Source organism: Pyxicephalus adspersus, chromosome 6, assembly GCF_032062135.1.
Source record: "Pyxicephalus adspersus chromosome 6, UCB_Pads_2.0, whole genome shotgun sequence".
NCBI classification, from domain to species: Eukaryota; Metazoa; Chordata; class Amphibia; order Anura; family Pyxicephalidae; genus Pyxicephalus; species Pyxicephalus adspersus.
Window position 1 is genome coordinate 45,496,534 of NC_092863.1, and position 22,699 is coordinate 45,519,232.

Here is a 22,699-nt window from a genome sequence, read left to right on the forward strand (position 1 = left end):
AAAAAAAATGCCATCTTTCTCCCTGGCTGACTGAAAATGGGCAATGCCTGGGGTAAACCCAGTTGTGTGAACCTGCTGTTGAAACTGTTGCGGGTTGGTGTTGGGTGGAAGCACTGGTGACAAGCCAGGCATAGATCCTAAACATACACAATTGTTCAATGTAAATGGCATATCAACCTCTTTAACCTCTCACTTTATTAGGGAAGGGTAACCTAGTCACAAAGTAGAGATACCTCTCAGAAAAGCCAATGAAAATGATATAATTGTTTTCTTTATTTTTTTGTTACAAAAATCTGTGCAACATATGTCATAACTTGCAATTCTGTCATTATCATAATTTTCTTTTCATTTACACCTTTGTGTTTATGTTACAAACATCACATTCTGTCTTTAAAAAAAGGGACCTCAAAAGGAGGTGACATAGCCGGTGATTTTCAGCAACTCCAGCGAGTCAAAAGTCCTCAGATCAGCACCAAGATCGGAGCTCCAGAACAATCTGATATAATAAGATATATGATATCATCCAAGTCTGTAATATTGTTCAAATCTGACACAGTTTGGGAATATCCAATGTGTGCTCTTCCGGATCCGAAATACACAAAAGGGCTTTGTACAAAGCCAGACAGAATGCTGCAAGTTCTTTGCGCCCTGACCCAACTCCCAGGCCCACAGTGGGCACACTTAGCGCTGGCACATTGTAATATGATGATTTGGCTACTGGAAGCTGCAAAGCAATCCACATGCCGGGAGCTGTAGCATGCAAGCACAATCTGTGAGAAGTCATACGCATGATTTCCATTTGGCAGTTGTGAGAAAAACATTGAAAGGTTCTTAGATGTCCATGTAGTCATCATCTTCATCTGTGTCGCTCTCAAGGGATGACTCCTGGCTGGAAGTGTCCAGGATCTCTAAAGCTGGTTGGCATAAAGTCTCCTTCTTTACATTGGCAGCAGATTGAGATGACAGGATGACAGACTGTAAGAAGGCAGAGAGAAAGTGGGGTAAGTGCATATAAAAGTGCCACAAATACATCATTTTATTATAAAAAGTTAAAGCATACTAAACTCAACATTTTTACTTTACATAAAAGGGTAGACAACCCTTCTAAATAAAGTAAAAAAAAAATTTAAGTACAAAACACTGCAGCGATCAGGACTTAACGGGAGCACAGAGCCTTCTGGGATACCTACGTCATGCATCACGAGAGGCTCTGGCTGCTCCCAAGCATGAGCAGAAGGGGCATTTTCAACGAAATGGGAAAGAGATGCCAATATCACGCATGTGCAGTGAGATCGGTTCTCTTTTTTACCCCCTTCACAAGATTTCACACCTGCGAGGTGTGAGATGGGGTGACGTGACATGAAGAAGACGGAAGAGAAGAGAGAAGATGGTGGCACCCGGCGCTTTCCCTGCACCGGGAAGAGGAACTCCAGGATGATGCGTGTGTCATTTTTTGTTTTTAGTTTAGTTCTGCTTTAAGACAGCCTATGGACAACTGGATTATTAAATGTAAGCAGTAGTGTTGTCTTTTTTCAGCTCATAGATCAGTTACAATATTTATCAAATAACATTCAGTAGAAAACAGAATTAGGATGATAAAACTCTGTTTAAGGAGCCTGGTACTGTCCAATTCTGATGACATATTTATTTATTAAATAGAGTTCTAGTGATACATTAACACTGCAGTGTCCACATCGTCATCCCTACCACAGGATCTATAACAAAACCTAGATGTAAAATATTACACTTCCTTCTCTATCCTCAGTCATTGCGGTTTACCTTCAGCTTTTGCTTGGTTTCCTCAGAGATGCTACCCTTGGGAGAGAGAAGAGTTGGTGTTGGAGGTGTGACTGTGATCTCCGGTGGGAATTTGTTGACACTGGAAGAGGGAATGAAGAGCTTTGGCACATGTGGGGGAACCCGGGGCTTGTTTCGTGCAGCATCCAATTTGTTAGGCTGAGCACTGGGATCTGATGATGGTTTTGAGCTGTAGGCTGAGGACAAAGAATAGATATGTGAACATGGCCACAGGGTGACAAATAGTCTCAGAAAAAACATAGATTGATCATGAAAGGTTGCTTCAAAAGAAACAAAATACTGTAAAAAAAAAAAAAAAAAAAAGAAAAAAAAGACAAAGCGTTATGGGTTAGACATACAAAGAGATCCTGTTCAAGCAAACACTGGCAGCATAGCTTTAAAGAATACACATAAAACAGCAGCGCCTCCTAGTGAGCAATGGATGAAATCAACCCCATGACACTACAATTGTGGTTTTTGGTACAAAGCACAGCTTTCCTTAATTTTGCACATTTTCTTCTAATGCAACGCTGAAAAAAGTTACAAACAAATCGGATATTCAGGTAAATATAAGGAAATAAAAAAAGAAAAACAGCAGAAAAATAATTGTGAATGGAATATTGGGTGGAAATAGTAAATTCATGCTGATTAGGGTTAGATATGGCTATTAGGGTTTAAATGAAAGAAGATTTTAGTTTAATATGCAACGTCTCTTTAAGGTTATGTTCAGACTAGTAGTTAAAAACCAAATCAATTACTGTTCCAAATGGTTGCCAATATGCACCCAGAAGTGGGAACAGGCGGTAAGTGCAGGGTCTGTGTTTGTAAGTAATAACCTATCCATTCTAATGTTAACCTTTTTTTTAGTAGGTGGCACATGTGGTTTAATGTAGAGGTTGTGATTGAAAGAAATGCCAGTCTGAATTTATCCTAATCGCAGCAGCTCCTGTCAGTAAAACTTTGAGAATGGATGCAAAGTTTCAGTGATTGATCAGTGCCGGTAGCAGCAGGAAATGTCACTAGCTGCAAGTGTATAGGAGAACACACTCTTTTGTGTGTTTTGCCCACTCATTTATATTGTCTATACTTATGGCACTGCAGGTAAATGAAACCCTAAGGGCTCTATTTATAAAGCAGGGAATCTGACATTCACTCAAACATTCCCTGATGGGAAATCAATTACTGCCAATGAAACATATTGATTTGGAAGATTCCAGTTTTATAAATATAGCCCTAAATCATAAAAATATTTTTAGGCATATTCCAATACCAATTATAAATCCTTATTAGGGAGGATTTAGAGAACTTGTAGAGGCAGTGTGGTCCTGTGTCTGTCCTCCCCAACGTTTTCAATGGTTCCCATGCACAGATTTATTTCACATTCTGTGTTTAGCAGCAGTGCACAATGTTGAGGTAATACAGTACACTTTTTCTTAAATTTGGGATGTTTAAAAACATTCCAGGTGCAAAAACCGGCTTCAGTTTATAGAACTGTTAGCCTTTTATTATCTTGAAATACAGAATTATTATTTGTGCTGTAAAGATCTGAGCATGGGAGCAGTTAGGTAGTTTAGCAAAAGATACTAAACATGGCTGACACCACTCAGCTTACAAACATTCTGTGTGTTGTCAGCCCACTACATGAATTGGGTGTTTTTCTGCATTTGCAGAATATGATATAACACAGAAACATATATTGCAGTAATCAGCTACTATTACTACTACTAAAATGTATTTTGCTTTCACATACAGTTCAAGAAAGGGAATGCAATATAAAAGTTTACTATCTGCAAGGTAATAGCTGTGTGTAAACACCCTATTAGTAATTATATTAAAATGAACAGTTGCAACCAACCCATTGAAACATGACAGCACAGAAGACACTGGAGCCACCTACTTTTGAAGCAGAACACTGGAACCCTTTGTGTTATTCTACACAGAAGTCTAAAACAAAGGCTTACATTTCAATTTGTCTAAATGGTTGGATCTTACATATTATTTCCTCAGTTCATGCTTACCTGTCTCTGTGTGACTGGTGCTGGCAAAGCTTGTGACTCTGTCTGACTGCCAATGAGAAGAGTCTGATGCTGTGCTGATAGCTGCAGATTTGGCTGGTTGGCTTACACGTGAGTCCTGACGAGGAAATGATGGGTCCTCCACAGGTTCATCTTTTTTTAGGGAAGAGATATGAGAAGAAATAATAAAAGAATGAATTGATTATAAATGTACTTCTATATGCCAACAGATAGGGGGGAAATGAAAGCACATATGGAAAGATCAAAAGTAAAAGTCCAGGTAAGATTTATTGCACAGATATAAATTGAGGAATATATGCACTGTTTCTACATATAAACACAAGAAACAACCTTCTCTGTAGACTATAATATGGAATAAATTTTGCGTAGTTCAGATGAGTATATGGAACAGAATGAACTAGGTTTATACAATTGATAAACATTTCAGGTTGACTTACTGTGGCTGGCTTGTGACATTGTAGAGCAGGCTTTGGTCCCCGTTCCTCGGCTGGCCTCAGGCTGGGATGTTGAGGTGGCTGGTGCCGATCGGATTTTTACCTGGTGCTCAGAAAGTCGCAGTAGGCTCTCCGAGCTGAATGAGGACAGGTTGAGGGGAGTAAGTTGAACTGAAACAGCCGGCAATGGGAAAGCTATCTCCCGGGGATCCTTTGTAGTCTTTGGAGTGCTGGGAGTATCTGAAGGTTGCTGCAGACAAAGTATATAAATACATCATCAGAAAGCAATATGACAGGAATACATTATGAAAAAGCTCTTTATTACTGTGTTTAACATTACATCCTAGTTATCCATGTACCATATTGTCTCATATCTGAGTATTCCATCTCCAGTAATCATATATCATACAAGCTTATCCTGGGATCACCAAGGTTAGGCTGGGCTATTCTACAGTCAGAAGCATTTAGTATGGAACCTGCAGGTTGTCCAGGTGGGTGGACAATGTGAGCGGGTGTCAATCCACCCCTATTTTATGAATTATATTGAAGGAATGTACAGATCTTTCAATTCTCTCCATTTGTATTGAAACATTTTCCAAACTAACTTGCTATTTCCTATAAATATATCCATATATTAGATTAGGTATGATCACCCCATGGGTCTCAGCATGTAAACTGGTACACAGAACAGACTCACTCAAGTATTTCATACATCATGCTATATGTTACAATATCATGCTATATGTTACACCAGAGCACCATGTGATTGTGCCATCATGAAAACAAAGAACACGTGTAGGCACTTCCTATTACAAACAGTTTATGGAAAAGTGAATAAAATTATGTCACTAACTGTCTATTATTGGAGCTGAAAAAAAATGTTTCACCTGAAGTCATGTGTCATCAACCTAAGACCATTTAGGGGGAAATCAATTACCCTACCAAAAGGGACTGGGACCATAGTGCTGCATGGCCAAAGTAATCTGACTGGATGTCTCCGACCATTCTGTCTCCTTTGCTCCAATATCATACATCCATGTCTTAAGATTACATCACTGAGAGCAATGAAAATTAAGACTGCATTTTCCATAGAAAACACATTCCTATCTATGCACAAGGTTCCTCCGATTATCCGGTTTATTTTTTTTTTTATATATACACGACGTACGTAGTAAAAACAGAATATTCCTCCTTGCAGGTTATACATAACCATTGCACATTGGCATGTATTCACATTATACACACATCTGCCCTACTTCTCAGCCTCGGCTCTCCTGTGACTCACTCTGCCAGCTCTGCCTCCAGAGTAGTGGTTGTTCCCACTTGGCACAATCCCACTTGGCACAATGCCAGCTGTCTGGGCATCGGGCGCTGGGAAAAGGAAAAAAATGAACAGAATCCCCCCTCCGTCCCTTTTTATCCTTGGATGGTGACTAGATAGATTTCAGAAGCCAGGGCAGGAGGACAGCTTTTTATTATAAGACAGAGGGCACCATGGCAACAGGGAAATCCAGTTGTGAATAAACATAGAAGTATTTGTACTGTGCAGAGTAACTATACGGTGTGTATATATATATATATTTATTGAGCTCTGAGATATTTCACTGTTTACCCTTGCAATACTGACATTCCTCATGCAGCAAACATAAACCAACCAAAGTAACAAGGAAAAGATCTTAGCTTATAAAGGATTGAAAATACGCTTCATTCTCATAAACCACCTTACAGCCTATTTGTCCATGCAGAACAGCGCTGTCACTCAGGAAATAGTAACAAACATTATTACATAGCAAACCACAAGCTCTCACTGATACACCAGATAAAAGAAGAGCATTTCCTGAGTCTATAGTAAGAGGTTTCACCTAAAATGAGTTTACTTAACGCTCTTCCGCTTTATAAATATAATTATTCAGTGAAGGTGCCGTACTAACCACCATAAAATGCAGGGAGGAGCATTTAGAACGTAATGTAATGTTTAAGCCCAGAAAGCTTCTGCTCACTGCAAGAAACATGCACACTATACATTTCCTTAACTCCCTCAGCATCTAGAGAAGGGAGGGCTGTAATAATCAAACCAACTAATCCCCTTGTAGTCTAAACTTCTGTACATGGTCACACTAGTCACACGGTCACACCAGAGACAAATATTTGTGATCATCTTGGGTGAGAATCTAATGTGAGGGACTAAAAAATTATTATTTATTAAACCACTTTGGTGACCGTAAAATGTGATGTGTGTGGCTGTGCAGATTAGATTTCAATCATTTTAGAACTTTTTTTTTTTTGGTTAGATGATTTTTTAAATATAAACGTAAACCTTAGATTTGAAACTGTGATTACTTTTTGAATCTGCCTGGTTGAAAGACTCAACATCTAACACTTACAGACCATATACTAGCCAAATGTAGCAGATCCACAATAATGATAATTGCCTAATTCAGAGAATCAGCAACATTCTAGGGCCTCACTAAGGGCTAATCACTTCAGAAGCTACAGCCTGACCTCAACCAACTCAGAAATCATTTTGCTTCAGTTATAAAAAGCTGGGAAGTGGAGTTTTCAAAACGCATTGACAGTGTCACCAGGCAATACCTAAAGTTACTAAATAAAGTTTAGTCTACAGATTTTACTACTTGAAAATAATTGATAGTTGAAAGTTTTGTTTTAACGCTTGTTTGAATATTATCATTTATTAACAAAACATCATAGCGAAAATAAACAAGAAATGCACAATCCATATACAGACACTAGAAATTATTAAATAAATAGCAAACATTTGATTTAAGTCTTGTACACACTGTGTCCAGGACTGGACATTACCCATGGGTTGGTTGTAATACTGGCAAGGTATCACTCACATCTACCTGTTGGTTGGCGGATGTGTTAAGGAAGACAACTACTACTGAAACCTGGAAAACCACTAGGATAACATGCATAACATCACTGCCAAAAATAGTGTAATGAATGTAAAAAGACAAAAAAAAAAAAAACACACTGTAAGGAGGAGCAAATGCATCAACTACTAAATCCAGATACTGTAGTATATATGCATTCAGAGGGATTTTGGTGGATCTTCTCTGCAACCCAAGTTATAAATAAATAGTCAACATGTTTGGGTTTTGAAGGATGTTGTGTACAGGAACAAGCCCTTAGTCCTCAGTCAGATATTAGTCCGATGTCAGGGACTTTTAGTCATGATTAGATTGTCTGGAATCCTCCCTGAATAGTCCCCTGATATTAATCTCCTAACATCTGATGTTTTGGCATTGGCCAAGGGACTAGGCACCAGAGGGATATTTTAACCTAATTTTTAGACAATATTCTATCATTTATACAGATTAGATTTTAAAATATTATATATATATATTCGATATATATAAATAGATTTTTTCTTCCGTGGAGCAACTTTAAAGTTTTACCTATGTACACATCAGGTGTTTTTAAGGATTAGGAAACCTTCACCCTGACCCCTCTGAATGATAACCATCTCCAGTCATCATCATCTAAATACACTCATGATCAGGGGGGACAAGGGGTACATCTGTAATGTGAAAAGCTTCACAGTTGCAATACAAAACTTTACACAGGAAGGAGGGGGGTCCTGGGAAGTTTACCCAATATGGAGCCAAACATTTCTGATGCTAGCTCTGCCTATGATACAACTAATCTCCTTGTGCACGCCTTAATTATATCCTGCCTTGATTACTGCAAAGCCTTTCTTTGAAGACTGCCTGCTAATGGCCTGGAATCACTCCATTCCTCTGCTGCACTACTTATCCACCTCTCATTACTCCAAAGGCTTCCCTCTCAGTAAGTCCTTACTTCTATTATAAGATTCTTACTCTTATATACAAAGCTGTCTACAGTCAGTCTCCCTTAAATGCAACCTCCGCTCTATAACATCTACTTCTCTCTCATATTTCTCAACTTTTTTATCTTCAATCATAAAGCATATAATCTGACCTAGGTCACTCCAACCTGTTACTATCTTGTGACCATCGTATCCTGCAGTTCTTGGTTACATCTTGTATAAAGACTACCAATCCATGTATCCATGTATATGTGTGTGTACAAATAATGCACACATACATTGATGTTTCACCACTATGTAAAACATTTGCCTGGCAGATTGTAAATGGTATACAGTGTTTTTTTGGTAGTGGACATATCCCTGTAAAAAAGCACTAAGATTTATACATGAGCCAAGCACACATTACAATAGTTCTCATTAGATAATATTATCTGTTCAGCACTGTTTAGTGCAGTAGGCATAGGAAGTAGTCTAGTAAGATAACTTTGCCCTACAGAGGAGATACAGACTAGAAATGGATTATCAGAACTCTTACCAACCACTGCTTTCTACCCCGAGAACCTACCTGCTTCTGTGCAGCTGCTCCCATCTGAAGCTGGCAGAATTTAATAGCTTGCTCTAATACAGCACCTTCATCCACCTGAAAGATAAAACAATAAAATCAATAAAAACAGCCATGTTACTACAGCAACAGCCTGAAAACTGATGAAACCTAAGGAGCTCTAGTAATTGTTACACACAGGCAGATCCGCAATCTATTGACAATGATAGAAGTAAAAGGCTCTGCTAATTGTTACCCACAGGCTGCCCACACTTTCTCAAAGGGAATCTTTAATCTTCTTAAATATATACACAAATGTGATCAGCCTAATATAGAAAGACTTCCCAAAGTGTGTTCATAATGATAAAAGTATGCATTGTTTTATTTTTTCCATGATATGCTGTACCTGGGGCAGACATATTTAATACATATATAGACTTTACTTCATGCATAACATTACTTTTGGTCTTTTTCTGTGCAAATCTATAGCTATCTCTAGATATTTGAGAATGGTCATATGGGCATGATATGTGGATTCATCATTGCTTCAGGTAACTTATTATTCTATTCTGACTGAATTGATTTATCAGTAATCTAAGCAGCTGCACAGCAGGAAGTTTGACTTCAACTTGAGGGCCACCTACAAATCCTAATATAAAATAGGACTGCGAACAAACTGTACAGCGTGTTGCATGGTAAATTCATAAAAGGAAAAAAATATATGTAATACAACAAAATAATAATTCAAAGTGTGTACTTAGTAAAAATGTACAATAGTTTACATATAGAAGTACCTAACACAGCATGTGAGGCATTGATGGCCAGGAGACCAGCACATTGAGCTCTCATGCCTCAGGTTTGACTTTAGACACTGCATGGAGTCTCTGTGTTATCCCTGCTTTATTGTGGACACCCAGGTTTCCTTCCACATCCCAAAAACATACTTACAGGTTCAATGGCTCCCCCTGAAATTCTTAGAATTACCTTAGAGCATGAATTTTGTAGGGACAATAGATTGCAAGACAGTTAGTGGCATAACTATGGACTCTATAAAGTGCTGCATAAGCATTTAGTGTGATATAAATTCATAATAATAACTCTCTGACTATTGTCACCTATATAGAGAATTTGTAGCGAAAGATGTGCATGTAAAAAGTAAGACACCCAGCTAAACACTGTCAGAGGTTTATCATGTGTAATATGGAACTATCTGTACACAATTTATCAGTAAATGAGTATTGGATCAGCCAGTGACCAGGACTTGCACAGGACTGCACACAGCTCTAATGTAATCTTTGGGCAAATACATGGAAACGCCGTAATAGGCTGGTATAGGCAAAACTCACAGACCTCTTGGTGTCTGTAGTAGAGAAGAATGGATGGATTTTCCCAAGTTTAAAATATAAACATAGTACATATAGTGGAATTACTTTTAGAGACCTCTAATTATTTTCCAATGACCTGTCCTGACAAGCATTTGTCCATGTCAGGAGGGTTTTCTGTTCTCATGAAAAACTAAAGGAATATAAAACTCCCTTGAAGCTGGTAAACAGAAGTTTAGAAGGAAATCACATTCAGGTCAAATGGATCTGTCAATACAATTCTGAACCATCTCAGAAGTGACACTGTTAACTAGTTTTACATTAGGAAGTTTCATTCTCATTGGCTTTGGCTTGTACTTCAGAACCTCCCATTAAAAGTTGTGAATGATGTACATTAAAAATAAAATTTTAGCTACTTTTCTAAAAGCTGATCATAGTAGAGCCAATGCACAAAACCCAGAGGAATTTATGAAAAAAAACTAACCAAAATAAAGTTCTATTCAAGAGAGAGTCTTGCAGTGCCAATCATATGAATCCTTCCCCCTCCCATACAGCAATAAGACATAACAAATAGTTAGGTAAAATGATGCAATGCCTGATATAAATACATTGATAACATTGCTGAAATACACACAACCGCATAGCAAAGCTGTTTACCAGGAAAACTGCACAGTTTTGTATCCATGCTGAAAATCACACAAAATCCCCAGGGAAGCCCATTTCCCCAAGGATAACCTATGACTTGTAAACATAGTAAATATGTGTTCCAGCCACACTTGACTACGTTCAGAAGGCTGTAATTAACTGATACACACAAAAGATTTTAGCGGTTTCTACCAAGGCAGAAAAAACTAATATAGGAAATACATTTCTAGTCATTTAAAATAAAATCTAAATAGAAGGATTGCAGTCTACCAAACCACAAGCAATACCCAACTCCTCTACAGCAAAATGTGATTACTTCTACCTCTGTTATTTTTCAGAATGCAGCCACTACTCTAGGCATGGAAGTGAGAAACTAAACAAATATGAAAGTGTGAAAGCACATGAATCCAGTGCCTGAATACACACAATATAAATAAAGCTGTTTAAAATAAGCTGAGTATAAGAGCTGCGTAGTGTCCGCCATCTTTCTGTCTGTATAAACAATGGGAATTTAGAAATAAACATTCCACTTTATTTATTCACAGGCATTGCCTTGCAAACCACTCTTCACCAGTTCTGTAGAAAAAATAACAAATCCAACACTATAAAAGTTTGTACTTTGGGATATTCTTCTGTCACAGCCATCAAACTCAAAATGATTTATAACGCACCCCTTTCCGGTATTCTGTAGAGTCATCTTTTTGCAGTAATGGAAGTGTTGTGGGATAAGAATGTGGAAGTTCTGTATGCGGTTTGTCCTGGCTTATTATCTTTAGAGATTATTTAGATGATGAAAAAAAACTTTTCTTAATATAAGAGAACTGGTCAAAGGTCTGAGAACATTTGCAAGGCATTGTGGGTTTAAAATTACATTTTTGCCATGGCATTTTTCCAGAATGCACTGCGGACACCTCACTGGCACTAAATAAATTTGGCTTTCAGGGCATGTAACAGGGAAAGTGCTGTCCCCTCTAAACTCAGTAGTGCAGCAGGGCTTTATTACTAAATGAAATACAAATATTTAAATATCTGCAGTTCCCATGTATGTGTTTTAATAGCTTCATTAGCTGCTTGGCCATATGAACACTAAGATGATCCCTTGTATGGTCAGTACACCAAAAACAGATATATCAATTTTTGATAGATGCTTTAAAAAAATATGAACCTATTGTTCCCAAGATTCCTTTGGGATTCTGTTAATGAGATCTTTGCATGCAAGTTCCTTGAGGAATTCACAGAGGTTGTGACCAATAAAAGGGGTTCTCTGCCTGTTGGATCTTTTTAAGTAATTAAAGCCGAACTCTAGATAGAATGAGTACTACCGACAGGATTATTGCTTATGGGGGCTGTAGAGAGTACAAATGTGGGAGCAGGGATTTGTGAAGGTGCTCCAATAGCAGTCATCTCTAACAGCCCCCAAGTCATGGCTCCCCAGGCAATGTTCACCTCCAGTCCCCAATCCCCAGCAACTCCAGGTAGTGTGTTTGTTGTCTCGCCTGCAGTCTCTGACCATCTTTTACTGAATAATACGTGTGCTGATGTTACACCTCTCTGAGTTCTCTTTATAGCAACAAGGAAACCACTAATGTTATAAAAAAATTTTTTAAATATGGCATTTAGGGATGCTTTAGGGTAATGTCTTTTTCTTCTAATTACCTTCTATACACTAAAGAGACGTCAACCAAGCTAATATTATAAGGTGTTATGAAAGGTATCTCCTCAGGGGTAGTAGTAGTCTAATCCATAGAGAGCTCATTACTAAGACAACTTGCTTTACAATAACGTAGGTGCCTATAAGGGACCTCAATTCACTTTCAAATATTTTTATATGCAAATAAGTATTTTAATCATGGGCTTTTGTAATTTTCTTCACTTTTTTCTTCACAAGTATTTTCAGTGAGTCATTACTAGAACATCAAAGGAATTTTTTATGTTACTTTTACATTTGACATGTTTTAACATGTTGAAGGTCCTACTTTAAATACAAATTTGTAGATTTTTCTAAAGTAAAGAATCTTTGTTTAATGACTGCTGAGATAATATCAGTTATACAGCACACAACATCAGCACTGTGTAATGCACACATATGCCTGCTACCAGGGACATAAACACCTACAAAACAGAAAACAATAAATGTGTATTGATAACTGTAATAACAATGAGCAGACCACGATAATACATATATACCAAAAACACAATAATAAATCTCTTCACCTTCACTAACTACAGCTGCAGAGGTATCCCTAGGGGTGTAACATAGGTGCTAACCATTTTCTAGGTACTGTTATAAAATACTGATAGCGTCTGAAGCATATCCAGCAATTAAAGTCCAGCACCAATCCTTGTATTTAGCAGGTGGATAAAACTGCTGAAAAAAATCTGAAAGTTGCTAAACTTCCGTCCTGCTGTGTGACAGAAACACACTAGAATTTAAGTAATTGCGAAGTGGGAGAGTTTTTCTGCTATAATCACAATATTCAGCCCAGGAAATTATGTTTTGGGGTTTTTGTAAGAAAACAGTATACAGAGTGACCGCTGTACATTTTATGGCAGTTATAGAAAAGCTGCCAACTGCAAAGAGCATTTGTAATAATGAACAACAAAATGGCCATATGTGTCCTAAAAAGGTCAATTTTCATAGTTTTCTCATCACTTTCCTGTGACATCAGTTGTGCTAGATGTCCAGATATGACTGTGCAGTCCAGTAGGTACCAGAAATAGACCCAGTGCTAACATTCAGTCACACAGGCATTGTCCGGTACAACCCCTTCCTTTCTTCACTAAACAAGTATATGGCATAGATGGATGTTGGGGTGGCAATTTATTATTATATTAGGACAAGAAGCAGCATTTTAGGTATTTTAAAATATTCCCAAGTAAAGTTAGTCATAAATTGTGGTGGTAAAAGGAGAGAGGGAGGGAGAGAGAGAGAGAGAGAGAGAGAGAAGCAATGCAAGCTTTAATCCTTAAAAAAGTGGAGTGTTCCTTTAATCTGTGTCCCTGGAAATGATCCATCTTTGATTTTACATGTATGTTATCATACTACTGTGTGGTCAGACTGTCATTACTTACATCAAATAGCACGCAGACCACATCATTTAGGGACGTGCTCTTAATACCATTTTGTGCATACAATATTTAAGGACAGTTGATAATGAAAAGATTTCTCACCTGTTTTATTAACATATATGTTTTACACATGATATTTTCAATCTTGGCCAGGTCGTATGAGGTTACTTTTTGCCCTTGCTGCCAAACCCTGTAGGCTTCCAGAAGTAGGTTTTTACTGTCCTCTGTGTCATCCAGTAGCTTTCGCTTGCGGCTGGCTCGGTGAGGCGTATCCTCGGTTTGCTGTACATGCTGTCCAGAGCTCCTGCTTCCTGCAGGCAGCTGATGCTTTGAACTAATGCTAAGTTCTTCTAGTGATAGCTCTGCTCCCTCAGGTCCCTTCTCCTTATGAGCCTTAGCTGAGTCTTTTCGGAAAAGGTCCACATGTTTCTCAGCACTGCAGAAGTGACCATCGTGGTCCATGGGTTCAGAAGACGGAGTCTTCAGTGGCTCTTTTACAATCCTAGCTTCTCCAGTTTCCATGGCCTGAGTGGCAGGACTCTGAACTGTTTCTTTGCCACCATTCTCTGGGCCAGCAGAAACCCCTTCTCCGAGAACCAAGTTCTTTCTGGGTGGTACATCTTTCCGGTCCTCTGATGTGGGCCGGCCTGACACGTCTGTTGTCATGGATGTCGTAAGAAATGAACTGGGGCCTGAACTCTGGCAATCCTGTTCAAAGCAATAGAGACCTGAGAGTATTAGAAATGTATCAGCAAGTTTATCTCTACAGTAAAACAAAGCATCATATTATTTATTTAACCTAAAGGAACTGATGTCATTTAACCAACAGCAACTCATTAGATTTCAGAAATAATATACAGTCAGACAAATGAATAATATAACCTTAATTTTAAAAAATAACGAATGACTACAAAAATGCACAAAAACTTGATTTGAAGCACCATCTCCTTCTTACCCCAGTCAGGTCACTCAGTGTGTCCTCCAACACTTTTACGGTGAGAATGAAAGCTTTTTTAGCCAGAACCTGTCGATCCGCATCCCGCAAATACTTCCTGCAAACGAGGGAACATTTTTCTTATTATCAGACATGTACTTCCTGAAGACAATACATGAAACCAAAAAAAAGCAAATAGAGGTTTTTCAGCTGTGGGGCTAATGATAACAGTCAGCACTGCCATACTGAACAAAAAAATCCTACTAATTATATTATATGTATTGTTAAAAGCCTGAATGCTGCCATTCACAGGGGATGCTCTCTTTTTAATGCATTCTTAAGTGCTGTGGTTTCCTATATCAGATATGGAGTTTCCTGACAGCCAAACCATCAGTCTAGACAAGTGCTGCTCAGCCATCATTAGGTTAGGCCCCCAAGTGTAAAGAGGACAACATTCCTTAAGGACCTGTGCTGTGCCAAAAAAAAAAATGAAGCGAAGTGCACAGTCACCAGGTATTTCTGTAGGCTCATTGCAGCTGATCACTTTTCTCTAACTTACCATACAATGACTCCAAGTAACTTATATTACACCTAGCCCCTCAATTAGTGATTTGTGGGGTAATAATTATAAAGCAGAAAGAGAGCCACAAAATGAACGAAAAAGTGGTAAGCAATATCATGTCATGCTTTAGATGATCTTACACTGAAACAGCAATGATGTTATGGGGCAGTGGTGCCTAGGCACAAATACATGGAAAGAGGTTTTTCAAGAATTCAAGACAAATAGAAATTTCAGGGTACAGCTTTCAGACAACACTAAATGTACCAATAGGATTGCTATTTTTTTTAAATTAGTCCTAATTGAGCCTGAAGAAGACATGCAATTACATTTTTCAAGCATGCAAATGATACTGCTAAATTTCTAGCTAAGCTAATAGACAAGAAGTACTGTGTGTGCTGTTGTGCTTGTCAATGTCATTCACACAGCTCTGCTAATCTTTATACTGTCAAATTTGCAGGTATAGGTGATAAATGGGATAACAATGAACACACCATGATATATGAAAGAGAAGGGATGAAAAAACCTTATACAGGAGCAATATCCTAAAGGGATATCCTGTCCCTCCCCCACAATCTAGCAAGAAACAAAGCAAGGAATGCAATAATCAGTAATCCAGATTGGTAAATCTACATTTTACAGCCACGGTGTTCAAATTCAGTTACAGTTCTTTCTTTTGGCAGTTTTAGTTCTTAAATTGATAAAAAAAAAGTATAATTCTGTTCATCCTAACAGATCACTTAGCATAGGCTGCCCTTCCGAAACCAACAAAACAGAATAACTGTTTGGCCAATTGATTGGAATGTTGGAACATTTTCATAGCCTTGGATATTACTAAAAAGAGCCTGTTGAGTCCCAACACACATGCAGATATCCGTCTGTAAAAAGATGAGACAGGTATTCAGTCTGTCCTGATTTAGTAACATTTATTTGGAGAAAAAATATAGTAGATATCAATGGGGATGAAAAAAGCAATAAAAGGCATTTAAACAAACCATCTCTCTCTAGCAGCTTGTAATGAAATGATGTTTTCTTATCATAAAAATACTTTAGTTTCCAACCATTTAGAAACAATGTCCGGCAGGTTTAAATAGGGGGCTATCATGATCTGTTTCCACAGAACAAAGCTAATTCTGTGCTTTAGAGTTCACAAGAATTTACAATGCTTCTAGATACAGTAAATATTTTAGTAAACACTTTAGGGTGCATGCTCTGGGCACATACTCATAAGAAGAAAATGTGCAAAGCTAGTAAAGCTTACTACTAGCATCATGATGAAGCGGTAACCACATCGCAACCTCACTGCCAGTCTGAACATAGCCTTACTGTTCTCGCCCAGGAGAGACATTCTAAAATCTATCATACTTTTCACAGTGTCGAAAACTCAGGGATCATCCCAATGGGTACTGCCTAATAGTGCTTGACACATAAAAGTTCAACTAAATACCGTTGATTTTAGTAGAGCAGTACACAAGGCAAAGCAGGTTAAATGCAACCTTTTTTAATCAGACACCAAGCAACATGAGCCCTATGTAGCTGAATTCACATGAAATGCTGGAAGACAGTGATATGTGGTGTACAAAGTACATAACATGATGCAAAGATCTGAACAGGAGAGTCTCATTATTCAAAAACTCCTGGCAACATTGTATGTTACATTTCCAGTGAAAAATATTAGTATTATAAAAGCTGTAGGACAGCAAACTATGGTTGTGTTGCACAGAGCAATAGATTATTATATGAAGTAGACCCATAGCATGGAGAAAGCTAAGTGTATGCATCTGTAAAATCACTGGCTGATCAACAGGGTTTTGCTGATTACATCTTTGAATGCTTTCCAACCACAGGCGACAGTAAAAGGAAGAGGAAACACACACTTAAAAAATAAACTGTTTAATTTCATTTCCTGGGAAGAGATTTCATACAATTCTAGAAGGCTCTCCTCAACATTATCTATACATGAGATGCACTCCATTGCTCCTTACACCAGAACTCAGGGTAGGTAGATGTGCTGCACTGATCACAATCCCCACATTTTGCTGATATACTTACTAAGAAATCAGAAGGAAGTTTTGCTAAACAAGGCTTCAGGTACTTTAGCAAACACTTCCTCTTTTGACACCCATATTAAATTCCTGTATTAATCGTGCAGCATACTTGGGGGTAAGCATGTGGCCATTTTCTTAAAGCCTGACTGAACTTTTAGTTTTAATCAGCTAAATACATTGCAGGTGCATAAACAAAAAAAAGATGTTTTTACAGTTGTGTTTTTTCTATTTAGAAGGCAGCCACAGGCTAAGCATAAAAACCTGTCCTCTGCAAGCATGCTTTAAGAAGGACCCTCGCTTTATTTGAGGAAGCAGAAGCCTTTTTCCCAAGGTCTTGTGTTGAATCTCTGCAGACAGACCATAGTTTCCACACAGAGAGTGAGGGTCTTTTTTTTACAGCTTGCTGAGAGGGAACAGCTTTTCACTCAGGTTGTGGACCTGATGCACTTGGAATGTATTTAGCTAATTTAGGGCCTTTGATGAACATTTCTGTTGAAATACTAGAAAAGGTGGATTACTGGCAACTCATCAAAGAAACCAAAAGTATAATTCTGTTCGTTCCTATGCAATAGAAGAAGCACAGATGATGCAAATTTTCTTTTTAAAATGATACATGTTTGCTTGCAAATTTTAACTTAGAAAATGTTTCTGGAACAACACACAAGGCCTTGATAAATTAATGCTTTAAAGTAATAAGGAAGTGTATTCATGTGATATATTTAGAGCAGCCAGTTCAGCTGTTTACACCTAGACACAAGTGAATTAACCAGAGCACACTAATAGCATGCTGAACACTTGCAAGTTGATGGATGTCGAAGGATGAATGTAAACTAATTACAATGCAGCAGACATATTTTAATAAATGTCTGCTTTAAAACTGCTGGCCCTGCATCTCAGAGAATAATAAAGGGGAACAAATGGGAATATATTCTGAGGCTGGCACTCACTTCCCCTGATCGGGGGTCCTCTGTAGCATGCAAGAGATTTTCAGCAGTGTGTTAGAGTCTTTGAGCTTGGCCAGAACGTTCAGAAGGAGCACAATGGAACGGTTCATATGAGAAGCAAAACTGCCGGGGCGATCTATTTCATCCACAGGTATCCGCCAGATTCCCTGAAAGAACAATAAAGAAATGTAAATGTAGTAAAATGCAGATGGCATAAAGCACATAAAGACTTCTTGAGAATAAACTATAAGATAAGATAATTTATAAAACGTATTATGCCTTTTAGTTTTCTTTTCACATATACATTTCCCACATAACAAATTATTCCACATGTAAATAATCTTGTCAAATTCCTTAGGCACTTGTCAGATCAACTCGGTTAGCGTAGAGCTTCACAGATGAAAATGGATTTTCTGTCCCAGTAGCAGAAATAGTGTGACCAGCACTGAAGGAAACCTGCAGCAGCACTTTCTCTGGAATTAGTTAACTGAAACTGATTGGTGACTATGGGCTAGTGACCCCCGCACAGGAGTATCATTGTTTGTTCTGCCTTATATGTCAATATCACCATATATCTCTGCTCTAAAGTGTCAAGGGTATGCAAACAAAAGTCTAGAGGACACAACCACAAGAAGAAGCATGCACACGTATTTTGCATCTGTTGCCCCACATATCTAGTGCAATGCATGACTTTTATATAAACCAGTTACACTTCATGTCACTCTGCAGCACTCCACTATTTCACTTTATGTATGGATAATGAGGAGTCAAAACATATTAATGGATATTTATTCAGGAGCAGGTTAAAGTGAACTTGAAGGAGAAAAAAAAAGTTTCCATGTTTTAGGGAATAGCTAGAAATGTTAATTGTGCCTTTGCAATACCCAGAAAAAATGACCTTTTGTCTTGCATTCCACCACACAAAAAAAAAAAAAAAAACAGTGCACTTTTTCATATCCATCTCATAGCTATAGAGTAAGGTTAAGGCATTGCTGCCTCTGACTGCTTGTCCTTCGCTACAATTCTGCTTAGCATACTTGTTGGAGGCTTTGGTATGAGGAAGCAAAGCCCTACCTGCACCAAAATGGCCATCTGCACACAGACACAGCAGATAACAAGGCATGGTAGGTCCATTTTGGGGACCACAGGCAATACGGTTGACTAGATTTGTCATAATTAACTACTTAAACTAAAAGACAACAAATATGATTTTATCCTGCTAAAAGATGTCTTCTTTCCTTCACATTGCACAATATTTCCATACATATGAACTTTTTAACAAAACTATGGATATTATAAACACCCCATATTAGGCACCTGGTTCTAATGCTTAAGGCAAGATCTAACCAGGTCCACTGGGATTTCAGGGATGCGCACTGCAAAGTCACAAAGGGAAACAGCAAATAAGACTCAGAGGTATATTTTTTTTAACATACAAAAGAAGCAGATTAAAACAAATGCAAACTTTATGCAAAGTATATAAAACTACTCTTTTTGCACATACTCAAGAGTGCACAGATCTGTTTTAATAATTATAGTAAACTATTTTTAATATCATTCTGGTCTGGCAATTCCTATCAGACTGTATATCCTGTTGGGTTTGTTTATCAGATCCTATCGTGTTTCCATCCTGTAAGTCCCCACTGCCTCTCTGCACTGTTCCCCAAATATTACGCATTATCTGGCTGGCTCTCCTACTCGTTTGCGGGTTAGTTAGATTGTGCCTAATTAGTAAGCCACCCAAACATCTTGATCGAGCTGGCGTGGGTGGAAGGGGTGTGGGAGGAGGGAGAGGGAGACAATGGGGGATAAAAGACTAGCGTTTACTTCTAATTCTCACTCTATATTTATGCAGTGGCAGATACAAGGGTGCTATTACTTGACAAAGAAATCAGAAGATAAAACTACAAAGTCTGTGGGAAAAGTATCCTAAAATGTATACATATATGTTTATCTATATTTTATATATACACTGCTAGAATTCTGCATGACGCAAAAGAAAAAGAAATCAGATATTCTGGCTCTGAGATTATGCCTGATGCACTTCTAACCTAAAGAAGGAAAAATCTGTGTTAATAAAGCAATGACCCCTAACATATGTACTACCTGGCAGCACCATCTGCCATTCCAGCTGTGTACCTGTGTCTGAGTCATCCCGGGCTTTCTCTATACCGCGTCTTCCCAACAGAAGCTGAACTGCTGAGACACTAAGGTAAGCGCTGGATTGTTGTAGGAGTTATATTAGATGACATCATGCTGAATTCTGCTTAGAAGAAATAAGACTCTACCTGAGCCGTGCTCTCTTTTTCTACATCTCAGCTGATCTGCCTTCTTGCATTTCAACATTTGAAGCTGTAGGACTGTTGCATTCAGGAAGGCAGCAAGCACTGCATTTCAATTACAACCTCTCCACCAATTTTCTCTTTGCAACCCCTCTAAATATAGATTATGATAGTGTGGTGTGATACACTGAACAAAAAATATTTTTCCTAGCATGCTGATTTTTATTTATTTTACCCTGCAAAAAATAAGGACTTCTTTCTGAAATCTGGAGACAGACTGAGGTAAATGTCCTTAGAAGATGCCGTCAGCCTAGACAAGGGTATTTGTAGGCCAAATAGTGATATCCTCCATACACAAGGCTTGTGACAGGTTTAGGTGTAACTGGCAGACACCATGAACAAGCTGGAATGGACACATTCCTTCTGCTAGAACAAACTCCTAGCAGGGGTATGTATTTATGTGTTGCTTCTGGGTGAGGCTTTATTCTGTAAATGCCAACACATAAATTAACACACAGACTACAGGAAGACCTGTGGAACGTTTACACTTTCCTATACCAAGCTGGTACATGCTCTGTTCTGTCAATGGGGTATCTGTTGCATGTATTTGCAGCTTAAGAGAAATCCCTGTCTTCTATACAAATATTGAAATGGCTGGCAAACTCACTTCTTCTCCGTTCTTTAATCCCTTTGCTAATCTTCTGGGTTTATAACCTTTTCTACACACCGATGCAATGCTATACATGCACTGCACATTATAGATAATTGAGTATTTGCAGCACACAGCTGTGCATAGCTTTATTCATACAGACCAGAATCTCGCCGTTGTGCACCCCAATATGAAGGCGATCACATTAGACAGCACAACATTGTGCTCCCTACTGGATGTACAAACACCATTGGAAAGAAGCTTATAGCAGGAGTGCAGGAGGGCAGAGATGTCCATAATTTGGAACAGGTTCAGCTTTTGCCTTCTCTCAGACTTGAAAGGCATCGGTTCCAGACTTTAGGGAGCTAAGAGAGTCCAATGCTGCTGAATAATTCATTCTTTTCCTGTGTGTGCACCCGCAGAGAAAACCAAACAGCAAACACAGGAACACAGCCAGCCTTGCAACTAAAGGGAGGGGAAGGGGAGAGAGATAAACAGAGTTATAGCAAAAGAGAATATGAAGACTAGAGCATCACACAAGAGATGGGGGAAACAAGCTGAGAAGAGAGATGGAAAGCAAGATGAGGCAAGATGAAAAAGCCACACAAGATGTGTATGTATGAGAAAAGGAAAAGCAGCCTGGGTTACACTGATTACTGCCCTGCCCTCACTTCCTGCAGCTACAGGGGTGAAGGCTGAGCCTTTCATTACACAACTTTTTAAAGTCTATTTATAGTCCAGGAGGAAAAGTCATTCTGACAAGTGAGGTCCCCCTCCTACACAAATATCCACATACACACTCATCACAACACATGGACAAAGGAGGATATGCCACAGCGGGAAACCCATCTCCACCTCCTTACATGTAATTGATAATAAAAAGCTGTGAGTCTCTTGAACTCCTTGATCAATTCTGCTTCCAAACTTTGATATCAGACACAAATATTACAGCCATCTGAGAATCATTATGTAGCTTCAATAATGAACACACTGAGCCACCTAGAACAAGAGGTCAATTTCACTATTCACGGCTCCTATCACTAGGAAGAAATATATTTATACATACAGGAATATATTCATATTCTAAGGCTGACCCACTTACTGCTATACCTTGGCATGTACGTATCATTCGCCATGGCAATCTTACACAAATAGGGAAACGTGTTGAGCCCCAAATGACAGAAAGGTGAAAACTCACCATTACAGTGAAGGAAGGCCCCTCCAGTCGCACATCCCTGACAAGGACTTGAGGCTACTCCAGAGTTGGGTGCTGCTGGCAGGGTGTGTGACAGAGAGTGCAGGGAGGGGGGGTGTGCAGCTCAGGCCTGGCACAGCCTAGAAAGCAGCACCAAGGGCTGAGAGGAGCAGCACTGACAGGCTGTCTGTATCTTGCACAGCCTTCCGCTTTACACCCACGCACTCCCCTCTTCCCTCCTGACCCTGCACTAGTCCAGCTTGTTAGTGTGTGTGTGTGTGTGGATCTGTGTGTATGTGAGCTTCCTTAGGGCCGCCCATAGCCTGGAGCAACCAATAGCACAAAGGCAGTGTGTCCTCCCACATGTACACCCACGCACCCAGCCACAGAGCTAATGCACCTAGCAAGCTGTGTACATACACTGTGTGTATAC

General features: G+C 38.8%; 1 protein-coding gene across 3 annotated transcripts in view; it reads right to left on the minus strand.

Annotated features, from left to right (window-relative positions):
- Positions 1 to 255: 255 nt before the first annotated feature.
- Positions 256 to 22,699, minus strand: part of CABIN1 (calcineurin binding protein 1) — an 87,992-nt gene continuing 65,548 nt past the window's right edge. For all 3 annotated transcript variants that reach the window (XM_072415593.1, XM_072415594.1, XM_072415592.1), the window contains exons 30-37: positions 18,144 to 18,307; positions 14,611 to 14,707; positions 13,758 to 14,363; positions 8,644 to 8,718; positions 4,271 to 4,517; positions 3,816 to 3,965; positions 1,780 to 1,994; positions 256 to 975 (exon numbers count right to left, since the gene is read on the minus strand). In XM_072415593.1, coding sequence (XP_072271694.1) covers positions 832 to 975; positions 1,780 to 1,994; positions 3,816 to 3,965; positions 4,271 to 4,517; positions 8,644 to 8,718; positions 13,758 to 14,363; positions 14,611 to 14,707; positions 18,144 to 18,307 — 1,698 coding nt within the window. In that variant the 3' untranslated portion in view covers positions 256 to 831. The remainder of the gene's footprint in view (positions 976 to 1,779; positions 1,995 to 3,815; positions 3,966 to 4,270; positions 4,518 to 8,643; positions 8,719 to 13,757; positions 14,364 to 14,610; positions 14,708 to 18,143; positions 18,308 to 22,699) is intronic.